The following is a 27,823-nucleotide window of genomic DNA, read 5'->3' on the forward strand; positions in this document are numbered from 1 at the left end:
CCCCCCTCAAAAAAATAATTACGCTTTTGGGAACTTTTGGGTGGAAAAAGAGGGGTTTGGGGGAATTCCGGAGTGGTTGGGGAAGTGGCGCGGGGTTGGTTTTGGCTCAAGTTGGGTGGTTTGGCCCCAAATCTCCCAGGGACCTGGCCCCAAATCCCTTGGGACCCCCCCCAAATTTCTCAGGGACCCCCCCCCAAAAAAAATAATTAGGCTTTTGGGAACTTTTGGGTGGAAAAAGAGAGGTTTGGGGGAATTCCGGAGTGGTTAGGGAGGCGGCAAGAGGTTGGTTTCGGCTTGATTTGGGTGGGTTTGGCCCCAAAAACTTGGGACCCCCCCTCAAATTTCTCAGGGACCCCCCCAAAATTCATCAGGGACCCCCCCCCCTCAAAAAAATAATTAGGCTTTTGGGATCTTTTGGGTGGAAAAAGAGAGGTTTGGGGTAATTCCTAAATGGTTCGGGGAGTCGGCGCGGGGTTGATTTCTGCTCGATTTGGGTGGGTTTGGCCCCAAAACCTTGGGACCCCCCCCCCAAAATCCCTCAATTCCTCCCCAAAACCTTGGGGGACCCCTCCCCAAGCCCCTCAATCCCCCCCCAAAATCCCCCAAATCCCTCATTTTCTCCCCAAACCCTCAGGGAGACCCCAAAACCCCCACTTCTAACCCCAAAACCTCGTGGACCCCCTCCCTCGGTGACACACGAGGAAGGAGGCACTGGGGGGGGGGGGGCGTTGCACGTTTATGGGCTCTTGCACACTCACTTTGCACGAGGGCTCTTGCACGAGGGTCCTTGCACCATCGCCTTGCACGAGGACCCTTGCACAGTCCCACGAGGACCCTTGCACGCCCCCCCCTTGCACAATTGTCTTGCACGAGGGTGCCCGCCCGCCTTGCCCGAGGACCTTTGCACGCCCACCTTGCACGAGGGCTCTTGCACGAGGGCCCTTGCACGCCAGGGGCTCAGTCCCCAAGGCTTTGGCAGCGCAGCCCCTTGCACAAGTGTCCTTCCTCCTCCTCGCACAAGCAGCCTTGCACGCTCAGCTCCTTGCACGAGGATCCTTCGTCCTCTTTGCACGAGGACTCTTGCACGCTCATCTCCTTGCACAAGAGTCCTCCCTCCTCTTCCTCCTCCTTGCACGAGGCTCCTTGCACGCTCATCTTCTTGCACAAGCATCCTCCCTCCTTGCACGAGCAGCCTTGCACACTCACCTCCTCGCACGAGGGCCCTTCCTCCTCCTCCTCCTCCTCCTCGCACGAGGGCCCTTGCACACTCGTCGCCTTGCACGAGGCTCCTTGCACGCCCGCCCCCCCCCGCCGCCGCAGGAAGCAGGCGTGGGCGTAGGGGGGGGCGATGGGGGGCGCGGGGGGGGGCACGTAGCTGTACGGCTTCTGGGGGTCCAGCTGGGGGGGGGGGGGCAGCGGTGAGAGGGACCCCCAGTGCCTCCCAGTATAGCCCAGTACCTCCCAGTATGGCCCAGCGCCTCCCAGTTCCTGCAGGAGGCAGCCCCAGGGCTTCCCAGTATAGCCCAGTACCCCCCAGTTCCTGCGTAAAGCACCCCCAGTACCTCCCAGTGCCTGCAAGAACTGGCTAACGGGGCCCCCAGTATCTTCCCAGTACAGCCCAGTGCCCCCCAGTTCCTGCAGGAGGCATCTGCAGCGCCCCCCAGTGCCTCCCAGTACACCCCAGTGCCTCCCAGTATATCCCAGTGCTCCCCAGTCCTTACAAAATCCACCCAGGGCTTCCCCCAAGACCCTCCCAGTGCCCCCCAGTCCTTATAGGAAAATAATAGGGGGGTCCTACAGGCCCCCCAGTGCCTCCCAGTACACCCCAGTGCCTCCCAGTATATCCCAGTGCCTCCCAGTCCTTACAAAATCCCCCCAAGGCTTCCCCCAAGACCTTCCCAGCACCCCATAAGCCTTGCAGGGAGACAGCAGGGGGGTCCTACAGCCCCCCCAGTGCCTCCCAGTACATCCCAGTGCCTCCCAGTACCTGCAGGGGGTAGGTCCGGTCGGGATCGTAGGCGCTCAGGTCCCCGCAGGCCACAAAGGGGACGATGACCCGCGAGGGCCCCGACAGCTGGGACAGGGCCAACCCTTGGGGGACGACACCCCAATAAAAACGAGCTCCCCAGAAACCCCAAAACCCCCCGAAATCACCCCAAAAACGCCCCCCCCCCCCTTTACCAGCATCGGGGTCCAGCAGGGGGTTGTCCATGGTGGGCACGTAGCCCTCGGGGGGGCTGTAACCGCGGCAAACCACGAAAGCTTCTACAAAAGGGGGGGGCAAAAACAGGTCGGGGGGGGGGTCCCCGAGATCGGGGGGGTCCCCAAAATTGAGGGGGGGTCCCCAAAATTGGGGGGGGGGCCCAAAAAAACCCTCACCGATGCTGGAGTTGCGGCTGCTGCGGGGCTTGGCGCAGGCGACGTCGGCGAAGAAGAGGCGCAGCTGGGCGTAGAGCAGGGTCACCTCCTTCCCCCGAAAAATCTGGGGGGGGGCACAAGGGTTTTTTGGGGCGGGACCCCCCCGTTTTGGGTGGGGGGCACCCCGATTTACCCCCCCCGTGGTGCTGGTTGCGCCCCAAAAATTGTTATGTGGCTGAAAACCCCGTAAAGGGGGTCCCCAAGGGGGATTTGGGGGGGGTCCTGAGGAATCTGGGGGGGTCCTGATAAATTTGGGGGGGGTCCTGATAAATTTGGGGGGGGTCTTGTAATTTTGGGGGGGGTCCTGATAAATTCTGGGGGGGTCTCTGTTAATTTTGGGGGGGGTCTCTTAATTTGGGGGGGGGTCCTGATAAATTTGGGGGGGGTCTTGATGAATTGGGGGGGGGTCTCTGTTAATTCTGGGGGGGTCTGTGATGAGTTTGGGGGTCCCCAAGGTCTTTTGGGGGGGGGTTCCTGATGAATTTGGGGGGGTCTCTGTTAATTCTGGGGGGGTCTCTTAATTTGGGGGGGGGGTCCCAACGACTTTTGGGGGGGTCTTGATGAGTTTGGGGGGGCTCCTGATGAATTTAGGGGGGGGCACAAGTGTTTGGGGGACATCCTAGTAAATTGGGGTGTCCCTATTAATTGGGGGGGATCCCTATTAATTGGGGGGGTCTGTATTAATTGGGGGGGGTCCCTATTAATTAGGGGGGGGTCCCTATTAATTTGGGGGGGGGGCCAAGGGCTTACCTTAGCCACAAAGGTGCCCCCCTTCTTCAGGACGTGGGTGGTGATGTTGAGAGCCTGTGGAAATAAACCCCCCCCCCAAAAAAAAATTAACAAAATGGGGGGGGCACAGGGTTTTGGGGACCCCCCCAAATTAATTGGGGGGGGGGTCCTGGGGGGGTTTTGGGGGGGCCCCCAACTCACCGCCAGCAGCAGCTGGGCCTGGATGTACTCGTCCAGGTCGTGCAGCCCCGTTACTGGGGGGGGGGACACAAAATTTGGGGGGTGAGGGGGGGTCCCGGGGGGTGTAAAGAGATGCCCCCCCCCAAAAAAAAATAGCTCTCACCGTCGGGGGCCCCGTCGCACACCACCAGGTCGGCCGGGCGCCCCGCAAAGTGCCGCTGGATCTCCTGGGCTGTGGAGACCTGGGGGGGGGAATTAGGGTCGGGGGGGGGTGAATTGGGGTCTGGGGGGGTCAAAATGGGGGCTGGGGGGGTCCTGGGGGGGGAAATGGGGTTGAAATGGGGTCAAAACGGGGTCCTGGGGGGAAAAAGGGGGGGAAAATGGGGACTGGGGGGGGGTCCTGGGGGGGGGAAATGGGGTCTGGGGGGAGGAAATGGGGGGGGAAATGGGGACTGGGGGGGGGGAAATGGGGTCTGGGGGGGTCCTGGGGGGGGTGAAATGGGGTCTGAGGGGGTCCTGGGGGGGGGAAAATGGGGTCAAAATGGGGTCCTGGGGGGGAGAAATGGGGGCGGGGGGGGTGAAATGGGGTCTGGGGGGGTCCTAGGGGGGAAAATGGGGTCGGGGGGGGAAGAAATAGGGCTGGGGGGGTGGAAATGGGGTCTGGGGGGGTCCTGGGGGGGGAAATGGGGTCAAAATGGGGTCCTGGGGGGGGAAATGGGGGGGGAAATGGGGTCCTAGGGGGGTGAAATGGGGTCTGGGGGGGCTCGGGGGGGTTATGGGGGATTTGGGGGGACTCAGGGGGATTTGGGGAGTTATGGGGGGATTTGGGGGGGGTTATGGGGGATTTTTTTTTGGGAGGGGGCTCAAGGTGGGTATGGAAGATTTGGGGGGGGTTATGGGGTCTGGGGGGGGCTGGGGGGGTTTATGGGGTCTGGGGGGGTTGGGGGGGTTATGGGGGATTTGGGGGGCTCAGTGGGATTTGGGGGGGGATTTTTTTTTTTGGGGGGGGGGGGCGCCCACCTTGGTGATGTCCCCCTGGATCTGCAGCACCCCCGGCAGCGGGGCCATCGCCTGCAGGTCCACAGCCACCACCTGCACCGGGTCCTCGGGGGTCCCGCTATGGGGGGGGGTGGGTCAGCGGGGACCCCCCCCGAGACCCCCCCAAACCCCTCCCATCCCCCCCGGGGCCTTCCCCACCGCCAGCACCCAGCTGGGCCCCTCCCAGCGCTTCCCAGTGCCCAAACTGGGGCTCCCAGTGCCCCCCAGTCCCCAAATTTGGCCTCCCAGTCCCTCCCAGTGCCCCCCAATCCCCTCCCAGTGCCCCCCAGTCCCTTCCCAGTAACTCCCAGTATCGCCCAGTCCCCAAAATTAGGGCCCACAGAGCCCCAAATCAGGTCTCCCAGTCCGTCCCAGTCCCTCCCAGTCTCCAAAGTGGGACTCCCATTGCTCCCAGTGTCCCCCAGTCCCCAAGATTGGGACCCCCAGTCCCCAAACTGGGATTCCCAGTCCATCCCAGTCCCTTCTAGTCCCCACATTGGGACTCCCAGTGCCCCCCAGTCCCCAAATTGGGACTCCCAGTCCCTTCCAGTGCTCCCCAGCCCCAAAACTGGGCCTCCCAGTCCCTCCCAGTCCCCAAACTGGACCTCCCAGTGCTCCCAAGTCCCCAAACCAATCCTCCCAGTCCCTCCCAGTTCCTTCCCAGTAGCTCCCAGTACCCCCCAGTCCCCCCCATACCCTTCCCAGTCCCTCCCCGTGCCCCTCTAATCCCCAGATCTGGCCTCCCAGTCCCTCCCAGTGCCCCCCCAGCCCCCAAACCAGCCCTCCCAGTCCCCCCCAGTCCCCCCCAGTGCCCATACTGGGACCCCACCTCAGCCTCCTGCTCAGCACCTGGCTCCAGCTGCCGGGCGCCGCGCACAGATCCACCGCCCGCCGCACCCCTGGGTGGGGGGAACACAGGGGGGTGAGGGGTCAGAGGTCACCGTGGGGGGGGGGGGTCAGGGGTCACGTGGGGGTCAGAGGTCAAGGGTCACGCACCCCGGAAGAGCTCGAAGCGCTCCTCCAGCTGCAGCAGCTTGAAGGCGCTGCGGGCCCGCCAGCCCTCCTCCTTGGCCAGCCGGTAGTAGACATCGCGCTTGTCCTTGGACGAGCGGCCCATGGCGCCTTCCTGTAGGCCCTACCGTAAACAAAAAGCCACTGTTTACAAACAAAAACCCCCCAAACACCTCAGAAACACCCCAAATCCCCCCTAAAGTTAAACTTTACCCCCCCAACGTCAAGCCTAACCCCTCAATAGGTTTAAATCCCCCCCCCAAGTGTTTTAAATCACCCCCAAAATCCCGTTATCTCCCCGTTTTTACGCTGCTCTAATTGTAGGGCCTACGGTAAATAGAAAAGTGGGCACTGCGCATGCGCACAGCCCGCGCGGAGGCGCTCGGCGGCTTCGCTGCGCGCACTGCGCATGCGCGCGGTCGCCCTGCCCGGCCCTCATGCGCGCCGCGGCGGAGTGGGCACACTGCGCATGCGCAAGGCTGGAAGAGTGGGGGGGGGGCTTCCCGCCTTTTTCCGCGGGGCATGCTGGGGGTTGTAGTCCCCACCTCACAGCCGCCATGTTGAGGTCCCCCCCAAAAAAACGAGAACTCACCCCAAAAAAACGAGAATCCCCCCAAAAAATTAGACAACCCCCCCAAACCAAGCCTCGCCCCAGCCCCTACTGGGTTCTCCAGTGCCAAATCCCCCCTCCCATCACCCTACAGCCCCCTCCAACCCCATAGAAACTACAAAAAAACACACAAACAGTGAAAAAAAACCTCTTTATTTCCCACTTTTTTGCCCCAAAAAGCTCGTGGGGGCGTCACCCCGAAGCTATGGCAAGGGGGGGGGGAAGGTGCGGTCCCCGCAAGGGGAAACTGAGGCACGGACGGCTGCAAGGCACTCGCTGGGGGGGGTGGACACCCCAGGACCCCCCCCCCCCTCAATAATTTAGGTCCCCCCCCAGATATTTTGGGGGATTTTGGGGAGTTTTGGGGGGTTTCTGTGAGGGGGGGGGGTTGGCATCTTGCCACCACCACCCCCCCGGGGTATTTATGGGGGGTCAGGGCCCTTCCGGAGACTCTGGGGGGGGCAAAAATTGGGGGAGGTTAGGGGGGTGTTCCCCCCCCCCCCCGGGTATTTCCAGCCCCCTCCCAGTGCTCCCAGTATGTACCAGTAGGGCGGCACCTCCGCTCAGTGCTCCCAGTTTCCCCCCAGTGCCCCCAGTTCCCCCCCCAGCACTCCCAGTTTCCCTTCCCACACTCCCAGTGCCCCCAGTTTCCCCCCTGAGCCCTCCCAGTGCTCCCAGTTTCCCGTCTTCGTGCTCCCAGTTCTCCCCCCAGTACTCCCAGTGCTTCCAGTTCCCAATCTAGTGCTCCAAGTTCCCCCCCAGCTCCCAGTTCCCCCCCAGTGCTCCCAGTCCCCCCCCCAGCGCCCCCAGTTCCCCCCCCAGCGCCCCCAGTGCCCCCCCCAGCGCCCCCAGTGCCCCCAGTTTCCCCCCTGAGCCCTCCCAGTGCCCCCAGTTTCCCCCCTGAGCCCTCCCAGTTTCCCCTCTTCATGCTCCCAGTTCTCCCCCCAGCACTCCCAGTGCTCCCAGTTCCCAATCTAGTGCTCCCAGTCCCCCCCCAGCACCCCCAGCTCCCCTCCCAGTCCTCCCAGTACACACCAGTAGGCGCCGCCACGTGGCTCTGCCGGGTGGGCAGGCTGATGTAGGCATCGTAGCCCAGCAGCAGCCCGCCAGGAGCCCAAAAACCTTGGGGGGGGGGAACACAGAGGGGGATCAGCGACCCCCTGAGCGCCCCCCCTCCTAATTAACACCCCCCTCCCCTAATTAACCCCCCCCCCTCACCCCGGCCGCGGTGCCGGCCCCGTCGCGGTGCCCGATGATGACGATGAGGGAGGTGATGAGGAAGAGCAGGGCCCCGATCACGCAGCGGATGAAATCCTAAAATGGGGGGGGGGGCCAGGGGTGAAAGACCCCCCCCCCATAGACCCCTATCCCCCCGAGGGACCCCCCCAGGAACCCCCATCCTCCTCACCTCACCCCCAGCCCCTAGGGACCCCCCCCAAATCCTTCTGACCCCCCCAAATCCCCCTTAACACCCCCAGGACCCCCCCAAATCCCCATTTCCCCCCCCTTAACCCCCTCCAGACCCCTCAGGACCCCCCCCAGCCCCCCCCAACCCCCTTTAACACCCCCAGGACCCCCCCAAATCCCCATTTCTCCCCCCTTAACCCCCCCAGCTCCCCCCATAACCCCCCCCAGCCCCTTATAACCCCCCCAACTCCCCCCCAGGACCCCCTCAGGACCCCCCCCCAACCCCAATTAACACCCCCAGGACCCCCCCAAATCCCCATTTCCCCCCCCTTAACCCCCCCAGCTCCCCCCATAATCCCCTATAACCCCCCCCAACTCCCCCCTTAGGACGCCCCCCAGCCCCCCCCAAGACCCCCCAGAGCCCCCCCCAGCCCCTCCCAACCCCAATTAACACCCCAGGACCCCCCCAAATCCCCATTTCCCCCCCCATAACCCCCCCAACTCCCCCCTTAGGACCCCCCCAGCCCCCCCCATGACCCCCCAAGACCCCCCAGAGCCCCCCCTGGATCCCCCCAACCCCAATTAACACCCCCAGGACCCCCCCAAATCCCCATTTCCCCCCCCATAACCCCCTATAACCCCCCATAACCCCCCCAAACTCCCCCCTTAGGACCCCTCCACCCCCCCCCACGACCCCTCCACCCCCCCCACGACCCCCCACACCCCCCCACGCCCCCCCACGACCCCCCCCCCACTCACGGTCCACCCCCAGTGCACCAGGGGCAGGCGGCGGTGGAGCCCGGTGATGCAGAAGACGGTGGCCACGACGGCGAAGGCCAGCTCGCAGACGGCCAGCCCGCTGTAGCCGGGGGTGTACGAGGCCCCGTAGCACACCAGGGCCAGCACGCACAGCGCCTGGGGGGGGGGGGCAACGGGGACCCTATGGAGCCGAGGGAGCCCCCCCATGGGCCCCTATATGGGCTCCTAGACGGGCTTCTATATGGGCCCCTATATGGGGTCCTACATGTGTCCCTAGATGGGTTCCTATATGGGCTCCTATATGGGTTCCTATATGTGTCGCTATATGGGTCTCTATGTGGGCTCCTATATGTGTCCCTGTATGGGTCTCTATATGGGCTCCTATACGGGCTTCTATATGGGCTCCTATATGTGTCCCTATACGGGCCCCTAAACAGGATCCTATATGTGTCCCTATATGGGTCTCTATATGGACTCCTATGTGTGTCCCTATATGGGTTCCTATATGGGCTCCTGTATGTGTCCCTATATGGGAGTCTATATGGGTCTCTATATGCGTTCCTATGTGAGCTCCTATATGGGACCCTGTATGGGCTCCTATATGGGTCCTTATACGTGTCCCTACATTGGCTCTTATATGAGTCCCTATATGAGCCCCTAGATTGGTTCCTATATGTGTCCCTACATGGATCCCTATATGGGCTCCTATATGGGTCCCTATATTAGCTCCTATATGGACCCCTACGTGGCTCCCTATAAAGCCGCCACACAGTTAGCAAATAAACCCTATAGAGCCTATATAACAACCCCCCTATAGCGCCCCATGTTGCTCCGTATAGAACTCCTATAGCATCCCCTATACAGCTAACAAATGACCCCTATATGGTCCCTACAGCAGCCCCTATACAGTCCACGTAGGGTCCCTACAGAGACCCCTATAGGGTGCCTATATGGCCCCTATAGCATCCCCTATGTAGTTAGCACAGGGTCCATATAGAGACCCCTACAGAGACCCCATAGAGACCCCTATAGGGCCCATATAGAGACCCCTATAGGGACCCTATAAGGACCCCTATAGAGACCCTATAAAGACCCCTATAGAGGACCCTATAGAGACCCCTATAGAGACCCTATAGGACCCCCATAAGCCTCCCATGGCCGCCATGGGCTCCCCTATACCGCCCCCCATAAGCCCCCTACAGGGGACCCCGCCTATAGCTGCCCCCCGTGACGTCACCCGCCAGGCCCCGCCCCTCCCCACGGGCGTGGGCCTGGGCCGCGGGACCGGCGCCCCAGGGCGGGGCCGTCGCCACGGCAACGGCACAGACCCCGCCCACACCCCTTAAAAGGGGCGAAGGGCGCGGGGTTGGGGGGGGGCCCACCGCGCCAACGGAGAAGGGGGCTCTTAAAAGGGCAACGGCAAGAGGGGTATGGGGGGGGGTCTTAAAGGGACAGGAGGCTCCGCGGGCCTTAAAGGGGCCGCGCCCCGTCCTGTGCAGCACCGGGTGCGTGCGGCACGTGGAAGGGGGGGGCGGGGGGGGGCCGGGCACCTCCCGGCCTGGCGCAATAGCGGCTGGCACGGGAAGGCCCCAAGCATCCGGGCACCGCCCTGGCAGGAGGGGGGGGGCACCCCCCCCCCCATTTCCCCCCCCCTCCTCCTTCCCTCCCTCCCCCGCCGGTGTCTTTCAAATCAAGGCTCTGCACCAATCAAAGCCCGGATTCCTCCCGGGGCCCCGCCCTTTTTAACCCTTTCGCCGCCGTTTATTTCCCAAGGGCGTTGCCCCCCCCCACCCCCCCCCCCATTCACTCACCACGCCCGGGCGCTTGGGGCTCTGCCAGCGCCCGAAACGGGACCGGGACGGGGGGGGGATGAGAATAGCATGGAGGGGGGGGGGACAAACCGGGCACGGGTAGGGAGGGGGGGGTCAAACCGGGCAGGGGTACCCCAGACACCCCCCCCCCCTCACCCCAACCCTCCACCACGTGGCCCTGCGGTGCTGGGGGGGGTACGGGGGAGGGGTCCCAACACCCCATTACCCCCCCCTTAACCCCCCACACCCCAAAACGACCCCAAGCATCCCCCCCTCCCCCCCTATACCCCCCAGGGGACCCCCCAACCCCTCCCCATCACCCCCTATGGAGGGTGTCCCAAAAAAATGGGGGGGGTCCCAGCCTCTCGGGGGTCCCGCTGCCCCCCCCTAGCCCCCCCCAGGGACTCACGATCTCCCCCAGCAGCACCAGCCCCTTGCGGGAGCGGAGGAAAGCGGCGCAGCCCCCGGCGCAGCCCTGCGACCCGCTCGGCTCCATGGCTGGGCGGGCGGACGGGGGGACCCAGGAGGAGCCGGAGCCTGGCCGGGGGGGCGTGGCCAGGCCGCTCAGCCGCCACGCGATTGGCTGGAGGAGGGGAGTGGGCGGGGCTGGAGGCGCGGGGGAATCCCCCGCCAGCCGCCGCCCCGCGAAGGGGGCGGGGCTAGGAGCGAGGGGGAGCCCGGCGCTGATTGGTTGGTTGGGGGGGTGAGGGGCGGGGTTTGGCGGATGGGGAAACCCCGACGTGGGGGGGCGTGGCTTGGAAGAGGGGGCGGGGCGTAGAGCGCGGGAAGACCCTGGTGAAGAGGGGGGGGAGCGCGGGGATGCCCCGTTGGAGGGCGTGGCCTTGGGGGCGTGGCTAAGGGGAGGGGCGTGGCTTCGGGTGGGCCCCCAGACCCATATATGGCCCCCCCAGACCCATATAGGGCCCCCCCAGACCTATATAGGGCCCCTTAGACCTAAATATGGACACCCCAGACCCAAATAGGGTCCCCCCAGACCCATATATGGCCCCCCCAGGCCCATATAGGGCCCCCCCAGACCAAATATGGCCCCTTAGACCCATATAGGGCCCCTCCAGACCAATATATGTCCCCCCCCGGTCAATATAGGGCCCATTATACATATACAGGGCCCCCCAGACCCATATATCCCCCCTCCTCGACCTATATATGGCCCCCCCAGACCCATATATGGCCCCTTAGACCCATATAGGGTCCCCCCAGACCCATATATTCCCCCCCCTCGACCTATATAGGGCCCCCCCAGACCAATATATGGCCTCTTCAGGTCTATATAGGGCCCCCCAGACCCATATATAGCCCCCCGCCAGGTCTATATAGGGCCATTAGACACATATATAGACCCCCCAGACCCATATAGGGCCCCCCAGACCCATATAGGGCCCCCCCACATGCAACCGGACTCTCCCATATAGCCCATCCCATAACCCAACCCCAAGACACGGAGACCCTAAAACCTCTTTATTTGCCCCTGGGGGGGGGCATGCACAATATAATTAATTTATTGCCCTGTGGGGGGGTTAATTGCCCCCTGGGGGGGTTAATTGCCCCGCGGGGGGTTAATTGCCCTGCGGGGGGGGTTAATTGCCCCGCGGGGGGGTTAATTGCCCTCTGGGGGGGGTTAATTGCACCATGGGGGGGTTAATTGCCCCACGGGGGGGGGGGTTAATGGTGGGGGCACCCCCTCACTCCTCCTTGCCTGGCTGCAGCGCCCTCTCGGCCGGCGGTTTCGGGGGTCCTGCGAAAATATTTGGGGGGGGGGGGATTAGGGGTGGTGGGGGCCGTGCTTGGACCCCCCCTCAATCCCTTTAACCCCCCCCCCAATCCTTTTAACCCCCCCCCAAATCCCTTTAACCCCCCCCATCTCCCCCTCACCCCCCTCAGGACCCCTCCCCTCCCCCCAGGACCCCTCTCACCCCCCCCCAGAACCCCCTCCCGCCCCAATAGGACCCCCCCCCCCCATTTTAACCCCCCCCACTCACCACCGTGGCCCCCCCAGAGGCCCCTGATGACCCCCCAGGCCCAGCGCAGGAGGTTGACGAGGCAGCGGGCGCCCGCGCACATCCTGATCCTACCGGTGGCAGCGCCGGGTGGGGGCGGGCACGGGACCCCCCCCTGCCCCCCAATATACCCCCATGTCCCCAAACACCCCCCCCATGTCCCCAATTTCCCCCCAATGCCCCTCTATGTCCCCAATGGCCCCCCCACGTCCCCAATTTACCCCAATGGCCCCCCATGCCCCCCTCACATCCCCAATGCCCCCCCATGTCCCTAATGCCCTCCCCAATGTCCCCCCCATACCCCCCATGTCCCCAATACCCCCCAATGCCCCCCCACATCCCCAATGTCCCCCCCATACCCCCTGACCCCAATACCCCCCCCATACCCCAAATGTCCCCAATACCCCCCCAATGCCCCCCCATGTCCCCAATACCCCCAATGTCCCCCCCACATCCCCAATGTCCCCCTATGTCCCCCCCATACCCCCAACACCCCCCCACGTCCCCAATGCCCCCAATACCCCCCCACGTCCCCAATACCCCCCATAGCCCCCCCAATGCCCCCCCCACATCCCAAATACCCCCCCACAACCCCAATACACCCCCATAACCCCAAATGCCCCCCCATGTCCCCAATGCCCCCCCCATACCCCAAATGTCCCCCCCATGTCCCCAACACCCCCCCATGTCCCCAATGCCCCCCCCACGTCCCCAATACCCCCCCATACCCCAACTGTCCCCCCCACGTCCCCAATGCCCCCAATATCCCCCCCACATCCCCAATGTCCCCCCCATGTCCCCAATGTCCCCTCCATCCCCCCAAATATCCCCAATACCCCCCATGTCCCAAATGTCCCCCCCATGTCCCCAATGTCCCCCCATGCCCCCCTACACCCCCCCACGTCCCCAATACCCCCCAACACCCCCCCCACAACCCCATAACCCCCCCCCCCAAAACTCACGCAGCTCCGTTCTGTCCCCGCGGCCCCAAAGCCGCCCCTATAAATGGTGGCGGTGTCGGGGTGACGGGGACCCGGTGACACCGGCGGTGGTGACACCGGTGGTGACATCACGGCACCGGGCAGACCGGTACCGGTACCGGCACGGCCCTGCGGGGGTGGGGGCGGCAACTGGGATGCGTGGGGTGGGGGGCACGGGGTGTGGGGGCAGGGGGTGTGGGGGCACAGGGGTGTGGGGTCACGGGTGTGGGGTCAGGGGGAGGATGGGGAGGACGTTGGGGGGGCAATTGGGGACATGGGGGGGCATTGGGGGGCATTGGGGACGTGGGGGGGGCATTGGGGACATGGGGGGGTCAGGGGTGTGGGGTCAGGGGTGTGGGGGCACAGGGGTGTGGGGTCACGGGTGTGGGGTCAGGGGGAGGATGGGGAGGACGTTGGGGGGGCAATTGGGGACATGGGGGGGCATTGGGGGGCAATTGGGGACATGGGGGGGCATTGGGGGGCATTGGGGACGTGGGGGGGGCATTGGGGACATGGGGGGGTCAGGGGTGTGGGGTCATGGGTGTGGGGTCAGGGGGAGGATGGGGGGGACATTGGGGACATGGGGGGGCCATTAGGGGGGCAATTGGGGACATGGGGGGACATTGGGGGCATGGGGGGGCCATTGGGGGCATGGGGGGGACATGGGGGGCCATTGGGGATGTGGGGGGGGGCATTGGGGGCATGGGGGGGTCAGGGTTGTGGGGTCATGGGTGTGGGGTCACAAGTGTGGGGACATAGGGGGGCCATTGGGGGGGCAATTGGGGACATGGGGGGTCCATTAGGGGCATGGGGGGGACATGGGGGGGGCATTTGGGGACATGGGGGGGCATTTGGGGTATGGGGGGGACATTGGGGACATTAGGGGCATGGGGAGGACATGGGGGGGCATTGGGGACATTGGGGGGGCAGGGGTATGGGGTCAGGGGTGTGGGGTCAGGGGGCACAGGGACATGGGGTGTGGGGTCATGGGTGTGGGGTCAGGGGGGGTATTGGGGACATGGGGGGGCCATTTGGGACGTGGAGGGGCCATTGGGGGCATGGGGGGGCATTGGGGGGACATTGGGGGGATATTGGGGGTGTGGGGGGGCACTGGGGGCATTGGGGGGACATGGGGGGAGCATTGGGGATATGGGGGGGACAGGGGTGTGGGGGCACGGGGTGTGGGGGCACGGGGTGTGGGGTCAGGGGGAGGATGGGGGGGACATTGGGGACATGGGGGGGCAATTGGGGACATGGGGGGGTATTGGGGGCATGGGGGGGCCATTGGGGGGCAATTGGGGACATGGGGGGGCACTGGGGGCATTGGGGGGACATGGGGTGGGCATTGGGGATATGGGGGGGACAGGGGGTGTGGGGTCACGGGTGTGGGGTCAGGGGTGTGGGGTCACGGGGAGGAGGGGGGGCATGGGGGGACATTGGGGGGACATTGGGGGCATGGGGGGTATTTGGGACAGGATTTGGGGGTTTTGGGGCTGGATTTTGGGGTTCCAGGGCTATATTTTGGGGTTTGGGGGCAGGATTTTGGGGTTCCAGGGCCACAGTCTGGGGTTTTGGAGCAGGATTTTAGGGTTTGGGGACCGGATTTTGGGGTTCCAGGGCCACAGTTTGGGGTTTGGGGGCAAGATTTGGGGGTTTGGGGGCAGGATTTTGGGGTTTGGGGGCAGGATTTTGGGACCACATTTTGGGGTTTGGGGGCAGGATATGGGGGTTTAGGGGCAGGAATTTGGGGTTCCAGGGCCACATTTTGGGGTTTTGGGGCCGGATTTTGGGGTTCCAGAGCCATATTTTGGGGTTTGGGGACAGGATTTTGGGGTTTTGAGGCCACATTTTGGGGTTTTGGGTTAGGATTTTGGGGTTTTGGTGCTGGATTTTGGGGTTCCAGGGCCACATTTTTGGGTTTCAGGGCCGGATTTTGGGGTTCCAGGGCCACAGTTTGGGGTTTGGGGGCAGGATTTTGGGGTTTGGGGGCAAGATTTTGGGGTTTGGGGACAGGATTTTGGGACCAGATTTTGGGGTTTGAGACCACATTTTGGGGTTTGGGGGACAGAATTTTGGGGTTTCAGGACCAGATTTTTGGGGTTCCAGGGCCACATTTTTGGGTTTTGGGTTAGGATTTTGGGGTTTGGGGACAGGATTCTGGGATTCCAGGGCCACATTTTGGGGTTTGGGGGCCGGATTTTGGGGTTTGGGGGCCGGATTTTGGGGTTTCAGGACCATATTTTGGGTTTTGGGTTAGGATTTTGGGGTTTTGGGGCCGGATTTTGGTGTTTGAGGCCACATTTGGGGGTTTTGGTGCCACATTTTGGGGTTTTGGGGCCGAGCCCCCCCCCCACAGGCTGCGAAGCCGCGCGGGTCACGTGACCCGGCCATTTCCCGCTCCCCCTCCCCGCGCGGGGGCGGCTGAGTCACTTCCGGGGCGCGCCGGGGCGTAGGCGGGGCCCAACCGCGGGGGCTGAGGGGGCGGGGCTTCCGCGGCGGCGGAGGGCGGGGCTTCGGGACGAGGGGGCGGGGCCGGGCGTGCGCTGCAGGGGGGGGCTGGGGGGCCCCAAACCCGTTTCGTTGGCCCCAGTCCTCCCAGTTAGCCTCCCCAGTCCTCCCAGTACCCTCCCAGTATTCCCAGTTAGCCCCGCTAGGACCCCTCCCCATGCTCCCAGTTCCCTCCAGCCAGCCCCTGCTCCTCCCAGTCCATCCCAGTGCCCTCCCAGTTCATCCCAGTCCCTTCCCAGTCCATCCCAGTGCCCTCCCAGTCCATCCCAGTGCCTTCCCACTTCATCCCAGTTCTCCCAGTGCCCTCCCAGTCCCTTCCCACTCCATCCCAGTCCACCCAGTGCCCTCCCAGTCCATCCCAGTGTCCTCCAAGTGCCTTCCCAGTCCATCCCAGTCCTCCCAGTGCCTTCCCACTTCATCCTAGTCCTCCCAGTGCCCTCCCAGTCCATCCCAGTGTCCTCCCAGTCCCTTCCTAGTCCATCCCAGTGCCCTCCCAGTCCATCCCAGTCCTCCCAGTGCCTTCCCAGTCCATCCCAGTGTCCTCCCAGTCCCTTCCTAATCCATCCCAGTGCCTTCTCACTCCATTCCAGTCCTCCCAGTGCCCTCCCAGTCCATCCCAGTGCCTTCTCACTCCATCCCAGTCCATCCCAGTGCCCTCCCAGTCCATCCCAGTGTCCTCCCAGCCCACCCGGGTACCGCTGAGGGGTTACCACGGCAACAAGCCCTGCCCCGCGTGGCTGCGGGCAGAAACTGATTGGCGGCCGCCTCAACCAATCAGCGGCCTCCATGGGCGGGGCCGAGCCGAGGGCCGGACGAATCAGCGCGCGGGACGAGCTGAGGGCGGGAAGGAGTTACAAAGCGGGGGGGCCGCGGTGCATTGTGGGAGTTGTAGTCCGGAAGTGAGGCCTTTATTTCCCACAGAGCCCCGCGGCGGAAGGGAGGGGGAAAATGGCGGCGAGCAGCGGGACCGAGGCGAGCGGGGCGGCGACGACGGCGGCGCCGGTATCGTTCGGCTTCAGCCGCAAGGCGGAGAGGCGGCGGGTGCTGGCGGCCGGGCCTTGCTCCGAGGCCGGCGGCGACGCCGGCCCCGACACCGATTTCCTCACGGCGGTGGAAGACCGCGAGCTGCTCAGGTGCGCATGCGCGGGGCCACGGAGGGAGCGGGCAGCGCGCATGCGCGCAAGCCGGGTTGGGTGAAGGGAGGTGAGGGGGCGTGGCTAACGCGCTGGCCACGCCCCCAGCACCAGGCCGGCCCCGCCCCCTCCGAAGGAGCTGGTGATCCCGCTGCTCCCCTCTCACCGCTGGAGGAACCCGGAGCCGCCTCGCCACGCCCCCTCCGCTTCAAGCCACGCCCCCTCCGCCTCAAGCCACACCCCCTCCCGAGACAAGGCTCCTGGCGCAGGCCACGCCCCCTCCACTAAAGACAAGACACCTGCCGCAGACCACGCCCCCTCATCGTCAGGCCACGCCCCCTCCGGGGCAGACCACGCCCCCTCCTCGGAAGACCACGCCCCCGACGCCGTTGCCGTGGAGACGCAGGCGGTGCGGGAGTTGCTGGAGGGTGAGTGATGGGGGGGGGGGGGGGAGGTTTTTTGGGGGGTCCTGGGGGGGTCCGAGCCCCCCCCTCACCCCCCAACCCCCCCCCCCCAGAGGCGCGGCAGAGCCAGGAGCAGCCCCATGGACCCCCCGGGCCCCCCCTCGCCATCCCCCTGCGGAACAACGAGGGTGATGGTGGAACCAGGCAGCAGCCGGTGAGGGGGGGGGTCTGGGGGGGACCCCAAATTCCCCCCCTGGGACCCCCAACATCCCCCCAGCACCCCTGAACCCCCCCCTTAGGACCCCAAATTCCCCCTTTGGGACCCCAATCCCCCCCTTTGGGACCCCTGAATCCCCCCCTTGGGACCCCCAACCCCTCCCAGCACCCCCTAACGCCCCCCAGCGACCTCTGAAGCCCCCTCTTGGGACCCCAAATTCCCCCCTTGGGACCCCCGGCCCCCCCCCAGAATCCTCATAACCCCCCTTGGGACCCCTGAACCCCCCCTTGGGACCCCCAACCCCCCCCCAGCACCCTCATAACCCCCCCTTGGGACCCCAAATTCCCCCCTTGGGCCCCCTAACCCCTCCCAGCACCCTCATAAACCCCCCCTTGGGACCCCTGAACCCCCCCCAGCACCCCCAAATCCCCCCTTGGGACCCCTGAACCCCCCCCTTGTTACCCTAATCCCCCCTTTGTTACCCAAATTCCCCCTTTGGGACCCCCAAACCCCCCCCAGCACCCCTGAACCCCCCCTTGGGACCCCAAATTCCCCCCTTGGGACCCCCGAACCCCCCCTTTGTTACTCAAATTCCCCCCTTAGGCCCCCCTAACCCCCCCTTGGGACCCTAAATTCCCCCCTTGGGACCCCAAATTCCCCCCTTGGGACCCCTGAACCCCCCCCCAGCACCCCCTAACCCCCCCCCTTGGTGCCCCCCCCAGGGCCCCCAGGACTACGAGGCCGTCCCGGTGGCAGCCTTCGGGCTGGCCATGCTGCGGGGCATGGGCTGGAGCCAGGGCGAGGGCATCGGACGCACCTTCAAGAGGTACCCCCAAAATTTTTGGGGTGGGGGGGGGGCCGCGACCCCCCCCTGGGGAGGCCTCACCCCTCCCCACTGCGGTTTTCACCCCGATTTTAACCGATTCGGGGCTTTTTAGGGTGGTAAAACCCCTGGAGCATCGCCTGCGCCCCCGCGGTTTGGGGCTGGGGGCTGAGCCTGCCCCCCCCGGCCCCCCCAAAACGGGGCAGCCCCCCCGGGGGGGCGACGAACCCGGCGGGGGGGGGGGGCTGGCGGTGGGGGCCGACGTCCGCATCGAAGCCGGACCCCACCGGGACATGTACGGCAAGGTGAGACCCCAAAATCTTGATTTCTGACCCCGAAAACGCCCCCCTGACCCCAAAATCTTGATTTCTGACCCCAGAATCTCGTTATTTTTTTTTATTTCAACCCCCCCCCCAGGTGGAGGGGCTGGACCTCGAAACTGCCCGGGCCGTGGTGCGTTTGGCCCTGGGGGGGCAGGTGGTGACGGTCAGCCAGCACAACCTGCGGCCCGGCACCCCCCCGGCCACTGGTGAGCCTCCCAGTCCCTCCCAGTACCTCCCAGTAGCCCCCCAGTGCTTCCTATTAGCCCCCCAGTGCTTCCCAGTAGCCCTTTTCCATCACCCCCTAACACTCGGAGCCCCCCAGTAGCCCCCAAATGCCCCAGTTTGCCCCCTCTAAGCAGCAGTGAGCCTCCCAGTAGCTTCCCAGTGCCTCCCAGTAGCCCCCCAGTACACCCCAGTAGCCCCATAGCGCTTCCCAGTAACCACCTAGGGTCCCCCAGTAGCATTCTACTGTCACCCAGTAACCCCCAGAGCCTCCCAGTAGCCCCCAGATGCCCCGATTTGCCCCCTCTAGGCAGCGGTGAGCCTCCCAGTAGCCCCCCAGTCCCTCCCAGTAGCCCCCCAGTGCCTCCCAGTAGCCCCCCAGACCATCCCAGTGTCCGTCTTCCCCCCCCCACAGGCCCCTCCAAGGGAAAGGAGCCGCGGAGGCCGGAGGCTGAGGAGGGGCGGGAGGCCGGAGCCCCCCCCCAAAAAGGGGACAGCAAAAGGAGGCACCCCCCCGACACGGAGAGGTGAGAGCTGGGGGGGGGGGGGGGGGGGCAAGCAAATTTTGGGGTGGGGGGGTCCCCAAATTCTTAGAGCACGCTGGGGGCTCTTCCTATAACACCTGGGGGGGGTGCTGTAACCCCTCAAATGTTTATGGGGGGGGTCCGTGACTCTCTGCCCCCTCCCCTAAATGTTTTGCCCCCCCCCAGGGTGGCGAAACAGAGCCGGGGCCCCCCCCCCAGCCCCCCCCACTGGCTGCGGAGGGACCTGCGGGTGCGCTGCGTGGACAAAACCTTCCAGGGGGGGCGCTTCTACAACTGCAAGGTGGGTTTTTTTTAATGGGGGGGGGCGCACGACCCTATAACCCCCCCCCCAAAAGTACTCTATAGCCCCCCCCCCCCTTCATAAAGCCCCCTTTGGGACCCTGTGGGGCAGGAGGGGGGCGTCCCTGCCCCCCCGTATTGCACCGGGGGGGGCCCAGCGCCCCATAAGTGGTCCCACACCCCTTTGGGACAATGTGTGGGGGGGGCACACGTCTCTGCCCCCCCCCAAAATCCCCCCCCCACCCCACAGATGGTGGTGGAGGACCTGCTATCCCCCGACACCTGCATTTGCCGGATGGACGAGGGGCGCCTGGTGGACGGTGAGTGCTTAATTTTTTATTTTTTGGGGGGGGCACCCCAAAATTTCCCCTTCTAAAGCCCCCCCCCCTAAATTTCCAACCCCCCCCAGGCCTGCAGGAGGCCATGCTGGAGACCGTCATCCCCCGGGGCGATGCCGACCGCGTCATGGTGGTGCTGGGCCAGCACGCCGGCAAGGTGAGTGGCCATCAACGTGGGGGGGGACCCTTTTGGAGCCCCCCCCCTCCAAATTTACCCCCCCTGTCCCCCCCCCAAATTGCAGGTGGGCCGGATCCTGGAGCGGGACCCCTCGAAGAGCCGGGCGCTGGTGCAGCTGCAGCGGGAGGTGGGCTCCAAGGTGCTGGAGCTGGATTACGACGCCGTCTGCCATTTCCTGGGGGGGCACGAAGACGATTGAGACCCCCCCGGGGAGAAAAAAACACAAAAAAAAGGGCGTCTGCCAGCTTCCAACATGGCCGCCTCGGCTTCAGGGGGAATAAACAGCGCCAAAACAAGTTGCTGATGGCCTCGGCTTGGTGGGGAAGGCCCCATTGGGAGCCCAGGCGGCTTGGGGAGGCCCCCCCGGCAAAAAAAAACCTCTACGGACCCCCCCCGCGCCGGCTGTAGGCATAGATGCGCATTTGCCAGCTTCCAAGATGGCGGAGAGGGCGGCTGCTGGGGGCTGCCCGCTTCCAACATGGCGCGTTGCTAGGGGCAACCGCGCCTCCCGCCCTCCTCTGCCCGCTTCCAACATGGCGCGTTGCTAGGGGCAACCGCGCCTCACGCCCTCTGCCCTCTTCCAACATGGCGCGCGTTGCTAGGGGCAACCGCTTCACACCCCTCCCGTTGCCACGTGACCGGAAGGAGCCGCTCTAGACTCGGCCGCGGCGACTCTATGGTTTAACGGGGCCTGGTCGTTGAGGCCTCGCCGTTACCGGGCCGGGGGGGGCCCCGGAGGGGTCCGGGGGGGGGTCCCGGGGGGGTCCCCGCACCCCAAAACCCCGCTCCCGGCCCGCAGCCATGGCCCAGGCGCGGGGGGTGAACAGCCTCCGCTTCAACCAGGACCAGAGTGAGTAGGCCCGGCCCCAAAACCGCCCTTTTTCACCCCAAAATCGCCCTTTTTCACCCCAAAACCCACCCCCCGGACCCCAAAATCGCCTTTTTTTAGGTTGTTTTTGCGTCGCCATGGACTCGGGGGTGCGGATCTTCAACGTGGAGCCCCTGATGGAGAAGGGGCACTTGGGTGAGGGGGGGGAGGGGGGAGGGGGGGGGAGGGGGCGTTTTGGGGACCCCCCCTCAGACCCCAAAGGGTTTTGGGGTCCCCCCTGAGCCTGGAGAGGGGGCTGGGGGTGGGGGGCAGAGGGATTGGGGGGGTCCCAGAGGGGTTTGGGGGGGGCCCAGGGTTATTTGGGGGGTCCCAAATGAGTTTGGGGGGGGTGAGAAATTTTTGGGGGGGGTTCTTGGAAATTTGGGGGGGGTCTGGGTAATCTGGGGGGTCCCAAAAGGGTCTGGGGGGGTCCTAAAAGGGTTTGGGGGGGTCCCAGGGTTATTTAGGGGGGGTCCCAAAGGGTTCGGGGGGGGTCTGGGAAATTTGGGGGGGGTCTGGGAAATTTGGGGGGGTCCCAGGGTTATTTGAGGGGGGTCCCAAAGGGTTTAGGGGGGGTTCTTGGAAATTTGGGGAGGTCTGGGAAATTTGGGGGGTCCCAAAGGGGTTTTGGGGGGGTCCCAGGGTCATTTGTTGGGGGTCCCAAAGGGTTTAGGGGGGATTCTTGGAAATTTGGGGGGGGTCTGGGAAAGTTGGAAGGTACCAAAAAGGTTTGGGGGGGTCCTAAAAGGCCTTGGGGGGGGTCCCAGGGTTATTTGGGGGGGGTCTCAAAGGGTTTAGGGGGGGTCTGGGAAATTTGGGGGGTCCCAAAAAGGTTTGGGGGAGTCCTAAAAGGGTTTGGGGGGGGTCCCAGGGTTATTTGGGGAGGGTCCCAAAGGGTTTGGGGGGGGTTCTTGGAAATTTGGGGAGGGTCTGGGAAAGTTGGAGGGTACCAAAAAGGTTTGGGGAGGTCCTAAAAGGCTTTGGGGGGGTCCCACGGTTATTTGGGGGGGGGTCTCAAAGGGTTTGGGGGGGTGTCTGGGAAATTTGGGGGGTCCCAAAAGGGTCTGGGGGGGTCCTAAAAGGGTTTGGGGGGGTCCCAAAGGGTTTGGTGTTGGGGGAGGGGAGTGGATTTTGGGGACTTTTTGGGGCTTCCCTGATATCTGGGGGGGATCCCCGAAATGGGGGGGCTTCCCAGGGGTTGGGGGGGCCCCGAGGGGGGGTGGGGGTGATTTGGGGACCCCCCCAGCCCCCCCTTTTTTTTTTGGGGTAGACGCGGAGCAGGTGGGCAGCGTGGGGCTGGTGGAGATGCTGAACCGCTCCAACCTCCTGGCCTTGGTGGGGGGGGGCAGCAGCCCCAAATTCTCCGACCTTTCCGGTACGTTTCACCCCAAAACCTTGTTCGGGGGGAATTAATTAAATCAATCAGGGGACCCCCCCCCATCTAAAATTCCCCCCAAAAAAAGTGCTGATTTGGGACGACGCCCGCGAGGGCAAGGACGAGAAGCTGGTGCTGGAATTCACCTTCCCCAAACCCGTCCTCGCCGTCCGCATGCGCCACGACAAGTGAGAACCCCCCAAAAACCCCCAAAACGCCCCCAAAAAACCCCAAATCCTCGTGGGGGGGCACCCCAAAACCCCAAATAACCCCCCCCAAAACGATCCAGGCTGGTGGTGGTGCTGCGCAGCCGCATCTACGTCTTCTCCTTCCCCGACAACCCCAGCAAGCTCTTCGAGTTCGACACCCGTGACAACCCCAAAGGTAACCCAAAAAGGCCCCGAATTGCCCCAAAATGGGGCCTGCGGGTTTTTTTTTGGGGTGTTTTGGGGTTTTTGGGGTCATACGGGGGTTTTTCTGCCCCCCAGGGATCTGCGATCTCTGCCCCAGCCTGGAGAAGCAGCTGCTGGTGTTCCCCGGGCACAAGTGCGGGAGCTTGCAGCTGGTGGTGAGGAGACTGGGAGGGACTGGGAGCAACTGGGAGGGGCTGAGGGGGCACTAGAGGGGACTGGGAGCAACTGGGAGGGGACTGGGGGGCACTAGAGGGGACTGGGAGTTACTGGGGGGTACTGGGAGGCACTGGGAGGCAAGGAAAGGAGCCACTGGGGGGGCGCTGCAGGACCCGCGTGGCCTCATTGGCTCTTGGGACCTACTGGGCGTTACTGGGTGCTACTGGGAGTCACTGGGCGTAACTGGGGCGTTACTGGGAGTTACTGGGGGTTACTGAGAGTTACTGAGAGATCATTAGGAGTAACTGGGGCATCACTGGGAGTTACTGGGAGACACTGGGAAGCAAGGAAAGGCAGAGGAGCCCCTGGGGGGGAACCGCATGGCCTCGTTGCCCACCGGGACCTACTGGGGGGTCACTGGGCGTTACTGGGAGCTACTGGGGGGGTCACTGGGAGTAACTGGAGGCAAACAGGAGGCACTGGGATGGAAGAAGAGGGAGAGGAACCACTTGGGGGGGCACCGCATGGCCTCATTGGCTCCTGGGACCTACTGGGTGCTACTGGGAGCTACTGGGAGTAACTGGGAGCCCTGTGTGCCCCCCCCCCCAGGACCTGTCGAGCGCGGCGCCGGGGACGTCGCTGGCTCCGGTGACCATCAACGCCCACCAGAGCGAGGTGGGCTGCGTGGCCCTCAGCCCCCCCGGCGCCCTGGTGGCCTCGGCCTCGCGCCGGGGGACGCTGATCCGCCTCTTCGACACCCAGAGCCGAGCCCGGCTGCTGGAGCTGCGCCGCGGCACCGACCCCGCCACCCTCTACTGGTACCTAGCAGGATACTACAGGGTCCAAAGTACCCAAAAAGCACAGAATTCACCCCAAAATTCCCTCCCGCAGCTTGGCTTTCAGCCCCGATTCGGCGTTTCTCTGCGCCGCCAGCGACAAAGGCACCGGGCACGTCTTCGCGCTGCGCGACACGCGGCTCAACCGCCGCTCGGCGTGAGTATTTTGGGGCTATTTCTCCCGATTTCAGGCCTCACCCTTTCTGAAAATAGTGCTTTTTGGTGATTTATCTATTTTTTTTAACAGTCTGGCTCGCGTGGGGAAGGTGGGCCCGGTGCTGGGCCCCTACGTGGAGTCGCAGTGGTCGCTCGCCAGCTTCGCCGTCCCCGCCGAGGCTCCCTGCGTCTGCGCCTTCGGCCGGGGGGGTCGCAGCCCCAGCTCGGTGGTGGGTGAGTGCCTAGGGGGGGGGCTACGACCCCCGGGACCCCCCCTCAAATTAATTTGTGCCCCCCCCCAGCCGTCTGCGTGGACGGCACCTTCCACAAGTTCGTCTTCAGCCCCGACGGGAACTGCAACCGCGAGGCCTTCGACGTCTTCCTGGATATCTGTGATGATGACGACTTCTAAGCCCACCCCCCCCAATTATTTGGACCCCCCCCTAATTATTTGGACTCTCTTCTAATTGTTTGGAGCCCCCCCAATTAGCTGGGCCCCCCCCCGGTTGGGTGGTGACCCCCCGAAAGAGGGGTGGGGAGGGGAGATGTGGGGAAAGGGGAGAGCCCCAAAATGCCCCCCCCCTCCGAAATAGGAGACCCCCCCCCTTAAAGGGGAGACCCCCCCTTAAAGGGGAGGCCCCCCCTAAATTGGAGACCCCCCCCTTAAAAGGGAGACCCCCCCTTAAAGGGGAGGACCCCCCCCTTAAAGAGGAAACCCTCCCTTAAAAGGGAGACCCCCCCCCAAAATGGAGAAATTGCCCCCAAAAGGGACCCCCCCCCCTAAAAATGGGGACCCCTCCCATTCAAAATGGACCCCCCCTAAAACTTGAGACCCCCCCCAAAAGAAAAAGACCCCCCCAAAACAAAAAAGCCCCCCCTAAAATACTCCCCCCCCCCCCCCAAATCCCCCCTCCATAATGGAAAGCCTCCACCCCCCAAAGGATCCCCCCCCCATAAAAACCCCCAAAATTGCCCCCCCTGCCCCAAAAATGGGCCCCCACCAATTCCTTGCCCCCCCCCAAAATAAATCATGCCCCCCCCCCCCCCCCAAATGACCCCCCCCCAATTTGTTTTAATTGCGTTTATTTCGTATCTCCGTTCTTACAAAGTGGATTAAAAACTGGGAGGGGGGGGGGGGGGCTAAAAAATTGGGGGGGGGGCTCAAAAACATGCCCCCCCCCGCCGTGCCTCAATGTCCCCCTAAAATTAATTGGGGGGGGGGGGCCAAAAAGCCCCTGTGCCCCCCCCCAAATTGTCCCCGGGCCCGGCCCAGCCTGGAGCCCTGGGGGTTTTGGGGGGGGGGGGGTTGTAAATTGGGGGGGGGGTCTTTTTGGGGTTTCCCCCCCCGCGGTGCTGGTGCTGGTGGGCGGGGGGGGGTTGGCACCGGTGTAGCCCTTAAAGAGTGGGGTTTTTTTAAAGGGGGGGGGGTCACGGAGAAAATTTTTGGGGGGGGGTTTCAAAAAGAGGGGGGGTCCACGCCGAACTTGAGGCGGTGCAGGAGAGCCTTGGCGGGGAACAGCACCTGGGGAGGGGGGGGAGAAAAAAGGTTAATTAGGGGGGGTAATTAATTAGGGGGGGGGTGATTTGGTTGATCGGGGGGGTCGTTGGGTTAAGGGGGGGGGTAATTTGGGGGGGGGGGTACTCACGGGGTGGTGCACGTAGGCCCCGCAGGGGTAGCACCAGGCCGAGAGGTCGCGCAGCCCCAGGGCCAGGGGGTGCCCCGCGGCCCCCCCGTGCTGCAGCATGTGCCCCCCCCGCGTAGCGCCCGCAGCCCACCTGGGGGGAAAAAAAGGGTTGGGGGGGGGTAAAAGGGGTTTGGGGGGGGTTGGGGGGGGGATTTGGGGGGGTTTGGGGGGGATTTTGGGGGGTTTGGGGGGATTTTGGGGAGGGTGGGGGGGAGTAGGGGGGATTTGGGGGGGTTTGGGGGGATTTTGGGGAGGGTGGGGGGGGATTTGGGGGAGGGTGGGGGGGAGTAGGGGGGATTTGGGGGGGTTTGGGGGGATTTTGGGGAGGGTGGGGGGGAGTAGGGGGGATTTGGGGGGGTTTGGGGGGATTTTGGGGAGGGTGGGGGGGGATTTGGGGGGGTTTGGGGGGCATTTGGGGGGGTTGGGGGGATTTTGGGGGGATTTGGGGGGATTATGGGGGGGTTTGGGGGGGATTAGAGGGGTTGGGGGGGGGTTTGGGGGGGATTTTGGGGAGGGTTGGGGGGGGATTTGGGGGGATTTGGGGGGGTTTGGGGGGATTTTAGAGGGGGTTGGGGGGGGATTTGGGGGGATTGGGGGGGTTGGGAGGATTTGGGGGGGGTTGGGAGGGGTTGGAGGGGTTGGGGGGGGAGTTGGGGGGGTTAGGGGGGATTTGGGAGGGGTTGGGGTGGGAATTTGGGGGCGTTTTGGGGGGTTAGGGGGGTTTGGGGGGCGTTGGGGGGTGAGTTGGGGGCATTTTGGGGGGGTTAGGGGGGCATTTGGGGGGTTAGGGGGCATTTTGGAGAGGGTAGGGGGGCATTTGGGGGGGCTGGGGGGGATTTTGGAGAGGGCTGGTGGGGTTGGGGGGGAATTTGGGGGCATTTCGGGGGGGTTTGGGGGCAGTTGAGGGGGATTTGGGGGCATTTTGAGGGGGTTGGGGGGGTTTGGGGGGGTTTAGGGGGATTATGGGGGGATTTGGGGGAATTTTGGGGGGTTGGGGGGCATTTTGGAGTTAGGGGAGGACATTTTGGGGCCGGGGGGGCACATTTTGGTGTCGGGGGTGCATTTTGGGGCCAGAGGAGGACATTTTGGGGCCGGGGGGGGGCATTTTGGGGGTGCTCTGACCTGGAAGCAGCTGAGGCACAGCCAATTCTCGCGGCGGCTCCCGCAGACCCCGCAGGGGGGGGCGGCCTCCTGCAGGGCCCCCCCCGCGGGCAGGGGGGCGACGGCCCCCAGGTGGGGGCAGCCCGGCAGGGGGGTGACGGCGAACAGCGTCCCCTGGGGGGGGGGGGACACAAAAATGGGGGTGAAGGGGGGGAAACAAGGAGCCCACCCCCCAAAAAACACCGGGTTTTGGGTCCCCCCCCCGAAAAAAAAAGGGGTTTTGGGGTTGTCCCATAAAAAAAATGGGGTTTGGGACACCCCCCCCCGAAAAAAAACAGGATTTGGGGTCACCCCCTAAAGAAAAACAGGATTTTGGGCCCCCCCCCCAAACAGAAAATGGGTTTTGGGGTCCCCCCCACCAAAAAAACAGGATTTGGGGTTCCCCCCCTCAAAAAAAAAAAAAAAGAGGAGTTTTGGGTCCCTCCCACCAAAAAAAAAGGGTTTTGGGTCCCCCCCCGAAAAAAAAATGTTTTTTGGGGTCGTCTCATTAAAAAAAAGAGGTTTTTGGGTCCCCCCCCCCCCCCCCAAAGAGAAAATAGGTTTTGGGGTCCCCCCCACCCAAAAAAAACAAGATTTTGGGTTCCCCCCCAAAAAAACAAGATTTTGGGGTTTCCCCCCCCCAAAAAAAACAATGTGTTTTGGGGACCCCCCCCTACGCCTGGGGTCCCCTCCCTGAAAAACCCCAGATTTTGGTGCCCCCCCCCCAAAAAAAAACCCACATTTTTTGGGTTCCCCCCCCTCTCCCCTCCCCCCTCACCTCCTCCAGCTCCTCCTCACAGCAGGGCGGGGGCGAGGGGGCGGGGCCAGCGCAAAGCCCCGCCCCCTGCGGCTCCCCGGCCCCGCCCCCTGCGGCCCCACCCAGGCTGAGCTCCCCCAGGCGCATGATGGCGGCGAGGGCGGGGCCGCCGGTGATGTCATCGGGGGGGCGTGGCCTCGTCCGAGGGGGGCGTGGTCTCATCAGAAGGGGGCGTGGCTTCATCCGAGGGGGGTGTGGTGGTGCCGATGGGAGGCGTGGCTTCACCCGCAGAGGGCGTGGCTTTCGTCTGCAAGGGGCGTGGCTTTGACAACAGGGGGCGTGGCTTTGTCCGCGAGGGGCGTGGCTTCACCCACAGGGGGCGTGGCTTCGCCGGCAGGGGGCCCTGCAGGGAGGGGAAGGGAAAGGTGGGGGGGGGGGGGGGTGTGTTTTTGGGGGGCCTCCCCCTAAATTTGGGGGGTGCCCCCCGGGTGTGGGGGGGCCCAAAT

General features: G+C 64.4%; 5 protein-coding genes and 1 long non-coding RNA gene across 8 annotated transcripts; 2 read left to right on the top strand and 4 right to left on the bottom strand.

The window, feature by feature from the left end:
- Positions 1-719: 719 nt before the first annotated feature.
- FTSJ1 (FtsJ RNA 2'-O-methyltransferase 1) lies at positions 720-5,766 on the bottom strand. Of its 3 annotated transcripts, XM_084540233.1 has the most exons (12): positions 5,654-5,723; positions 5,362-5,500; positions 5,195-5,264; positions 4,348-4,444; positions 3,491-3,569; positions 3,349-3,401; positions 3,169-3,222; positions 2,380-2,482; positions 2,182-2,265; positions 1,988-2,091; positions 1,207-1,398; positions 720-1,155 (listed from the first exon to the last, which is right to left on the bottom strand). In XM_084540233.1, the coding sequence occupies exons 2-12, from the start codon at positions 5,480-5,482 to the stop codon at positions 958-960; spliced, it is 1,155 nt and encodes a 384-aa protein (XP_084396359.1). In that variant the 5' UTR covers positions 5,483-5,500; positions 5,654-5,723; the 3' UTR covers positions 720-957. The 3 variants fall into 3 exon arrangements, with proteins under 3 accessions (XP_084396359.1, XP_084396358.1, XP_084396357.1); XM_084540232.1 differs by having other exon boundaries at positions 720-1,398; positions 5,685-5,766; XM_084540231.1 differs by having other exon boundaries at positions 720-1,398.
- A 357-nt stretch (positions 5,767-6,123) lies between these two features.
- Positions 6,124-10,493, bottom strand: PLP2 (proteolipid protein 2). Its single transcript, XM_084540237.1, is given in 6 exon segments — positions 6,124-6,438; positions 7,022-7,087; positions 7,090-7,108; positions 7,205-7,300; positions 8,153-8,308; positions 10,373-10,493. Coding segments are annotated over 6 exon segments (444 nt in total). The 5' UTR covers positions 10,460-10,493; the 3' UTR covers positions 6,124-6,418.
- A 1,074-nt stretch (positions 10,494-11,567) lies between these two features.
- On the bottom strand, positions 11,568-12,979 carry LOC311429106. The gene is made up of 3 exons (XR_014688100.1): positions 12,944-12,979; positions 11,964-12,052; positions 11,568-11,719 (listed from the first exon to the last, which is right to left on the bottom strand). It is a non-coding gene; the product is annotated as an uncharacterized lncRNA (long non-coding RNA).
- A 3,399-nt stretch (positions 12,980-16,378) lies between these two features.
- Positions 16,379-20,227, top strand: GPKOW (G-patch domain and KOW motifs). The gene is made up of 11 exons (XM_084540235.1): positions 16,379-16,602; positions 16,711-17,030; positions 17,120-17,220; positions 17,946-18,049; positions 18,162-18,351; positions 18,464-18,575; positions 19,007-19,118; positions 19,302-19,416; positions 19,666-19,735; positions 19,825-19,910; positions 19,996-20,227. The coding sequence occupies exons 1-11, from the start codon at positions 16,418-16,420 to the stop codon at positions 20,128-20,130; spliced, it is 1,530 nt and encodes a 509-aa protein (XP_084396361.1). The 5' UTR covers positions 16,379-16,417; the 3' UTR covers positions 20,131-20,227.
- A 387-nt stretch (positions 20,228-20,614) lies between these two features.
- WDR45 (WD repeat domain 45) lies at positions 20,615-24,202 on the top strand. The gene is made up of 10 exons (XM_084540236.1): positions 20,615-20,781; positions 20,881-20,955; positions 22,070-22,174; positions 22,263-22,362; positions 22,464-22,558; positions 22,663-22,742; positions 23,353-23,561; positions 23,635-23,736; positions 23,827-23,969; positions 24,038-24,202. Exons 1-10 carry the CDS (start codon positions 20,733-20,735, stop codon positions 24,145-24,147), a joined length of 1,068 nt encoding a protein of 355 aa, XP_084396362.1. The 5' UTR covers positions 20,615-20,732; the 3' UTR covers positions 24,148-24,202.
- A 599-nt stretch (positions 24,203-24,801) lies between these two features.
- Positions 24,802-27,727, bottom strand: HDAC6 (histone deacetylase 6). Its single transcript, XM_084540230.1, has 4 exons — positions 27,339-27,727; positions 26,543-26,695; positions 25,382-25,511; positions 24,802-25,257 (listed from the first exon to the last, which is right to left on the bottom strand). The coding sequence occupies exons 1-4, from the start codon at positions 27,497-27,499 to the stop codon at positions 25,192-25,194; spliced, it is 510 nt and encodes a 169-aa protein (XP_084396356.1). The 5' UTR covers positions 27,500-27,727; the 3' UTR covers positions 24,802-25,191.
- Positions 27,728-27,823: the final 96 nt, after the last annotated feature.

Source organism: Aythya ferina, assembly GCF_964211825.1.
Source record: "Aythya ferina genome assembly, contig: HAP1_SCAFFOLD_325, whole genome shotgun sequence".
NCBI lineage: Eukaryota > Metazoa > Chordata > Aves > Anseriformes > Anatidae > Aythya > Aythya ferina.

Excerpts from the sequence above, each read along its gene's own strand:
- GPKOW (XM_084540235.1), top strand. The coding sequence starts at position 16,418 with ATGGCGGCGAGCAGCGGGACCGAGGCGAGCGGGGCGGCGACGACGGCG. Across the intron at positions 17,221-17,945 it reads GTGGAACCAGGCAGCAGCCG|GGCCCCCAGGACTACGAGGC; the intron begins GTGAGGGGGGGG and ends TGCCCCCCCCAG. Across the intron at positions 19,417-19,665 it reads GGCGCTTCTACAACTGCAAG|ATGGTGGTGGAGGACCTGCT; the intron begins GTGGGTTTTTTT and ends CCCACCCCACAG.
- HDAC6 (XM_084540230.1), bottom strand. The coding sequence starts at position 27,499 with ATGACATCACCGGCGGCCCCGCCCTCGCCGCCATCATGCGCCTGGGGG. Across the intron at positions 25,512-26,542 it reads TGTGCCTCAGCTGCTTCCAG|GTGGGCTGCGGGCGCTACGC; the intron begins GTCAGAGCACCC and ends TTTTCCCCCCAG. Across the intron at positions 25,258-25,381 it reads GGGCCTACGTGCACCACCCC|GTGCTGTTCCCCGCCAAGGC; the intron begins GTGAGTACCCCC and ends CCCCCTCCCCAG.
- FTSJ1 (XM_084540232.1), bottom strand. The coding sequence starts at position 5,482 with ATGGGCCGCTCGTCCAAGGACAAGCGCGATGTCTACTACCGGCTGGCC. Across the intron at positions 3,570-4,347 it reads TCCAGGGGGACATCACCAAG|GTCTCCACAGCCCAGGAGAT; the intron begins GTGGGCGCCCCC and ends TCCCCCCCCCAG. Across the intron at positions 2,266-2,379 it reads CAGCCGCAACTCCAGCATCG|AAGCTTTCGTGGTTTGCCGC; the intron begins GTGAGGGTTTTT and ends CCCCTTTTGTAG.
- WDR45 (XM_084540236.1), top strand. The coding sequence starts at position 20,733 with ATGGCCCAGGCGCGGGGGGTGAACAGCCTCCGCTTCAACCAGGACCAG. Across the intron at positions 22,743-23,352 it reads GCGGGAGCTTGCAGCTGGTG|GACCTGTCGAGCGCGGCGCC; the intron begins GTGAGGAGACTG and ends CCCCCCCCCCAG. Across the intron at positions 23,970-24,037 it reads CAGCCCCAGCTCGGTGGTGG|CCGTCTGCGTGGACGGCACC; the intron begins GTGAGTGCCTAG and ends GCCCCCCCCCAG.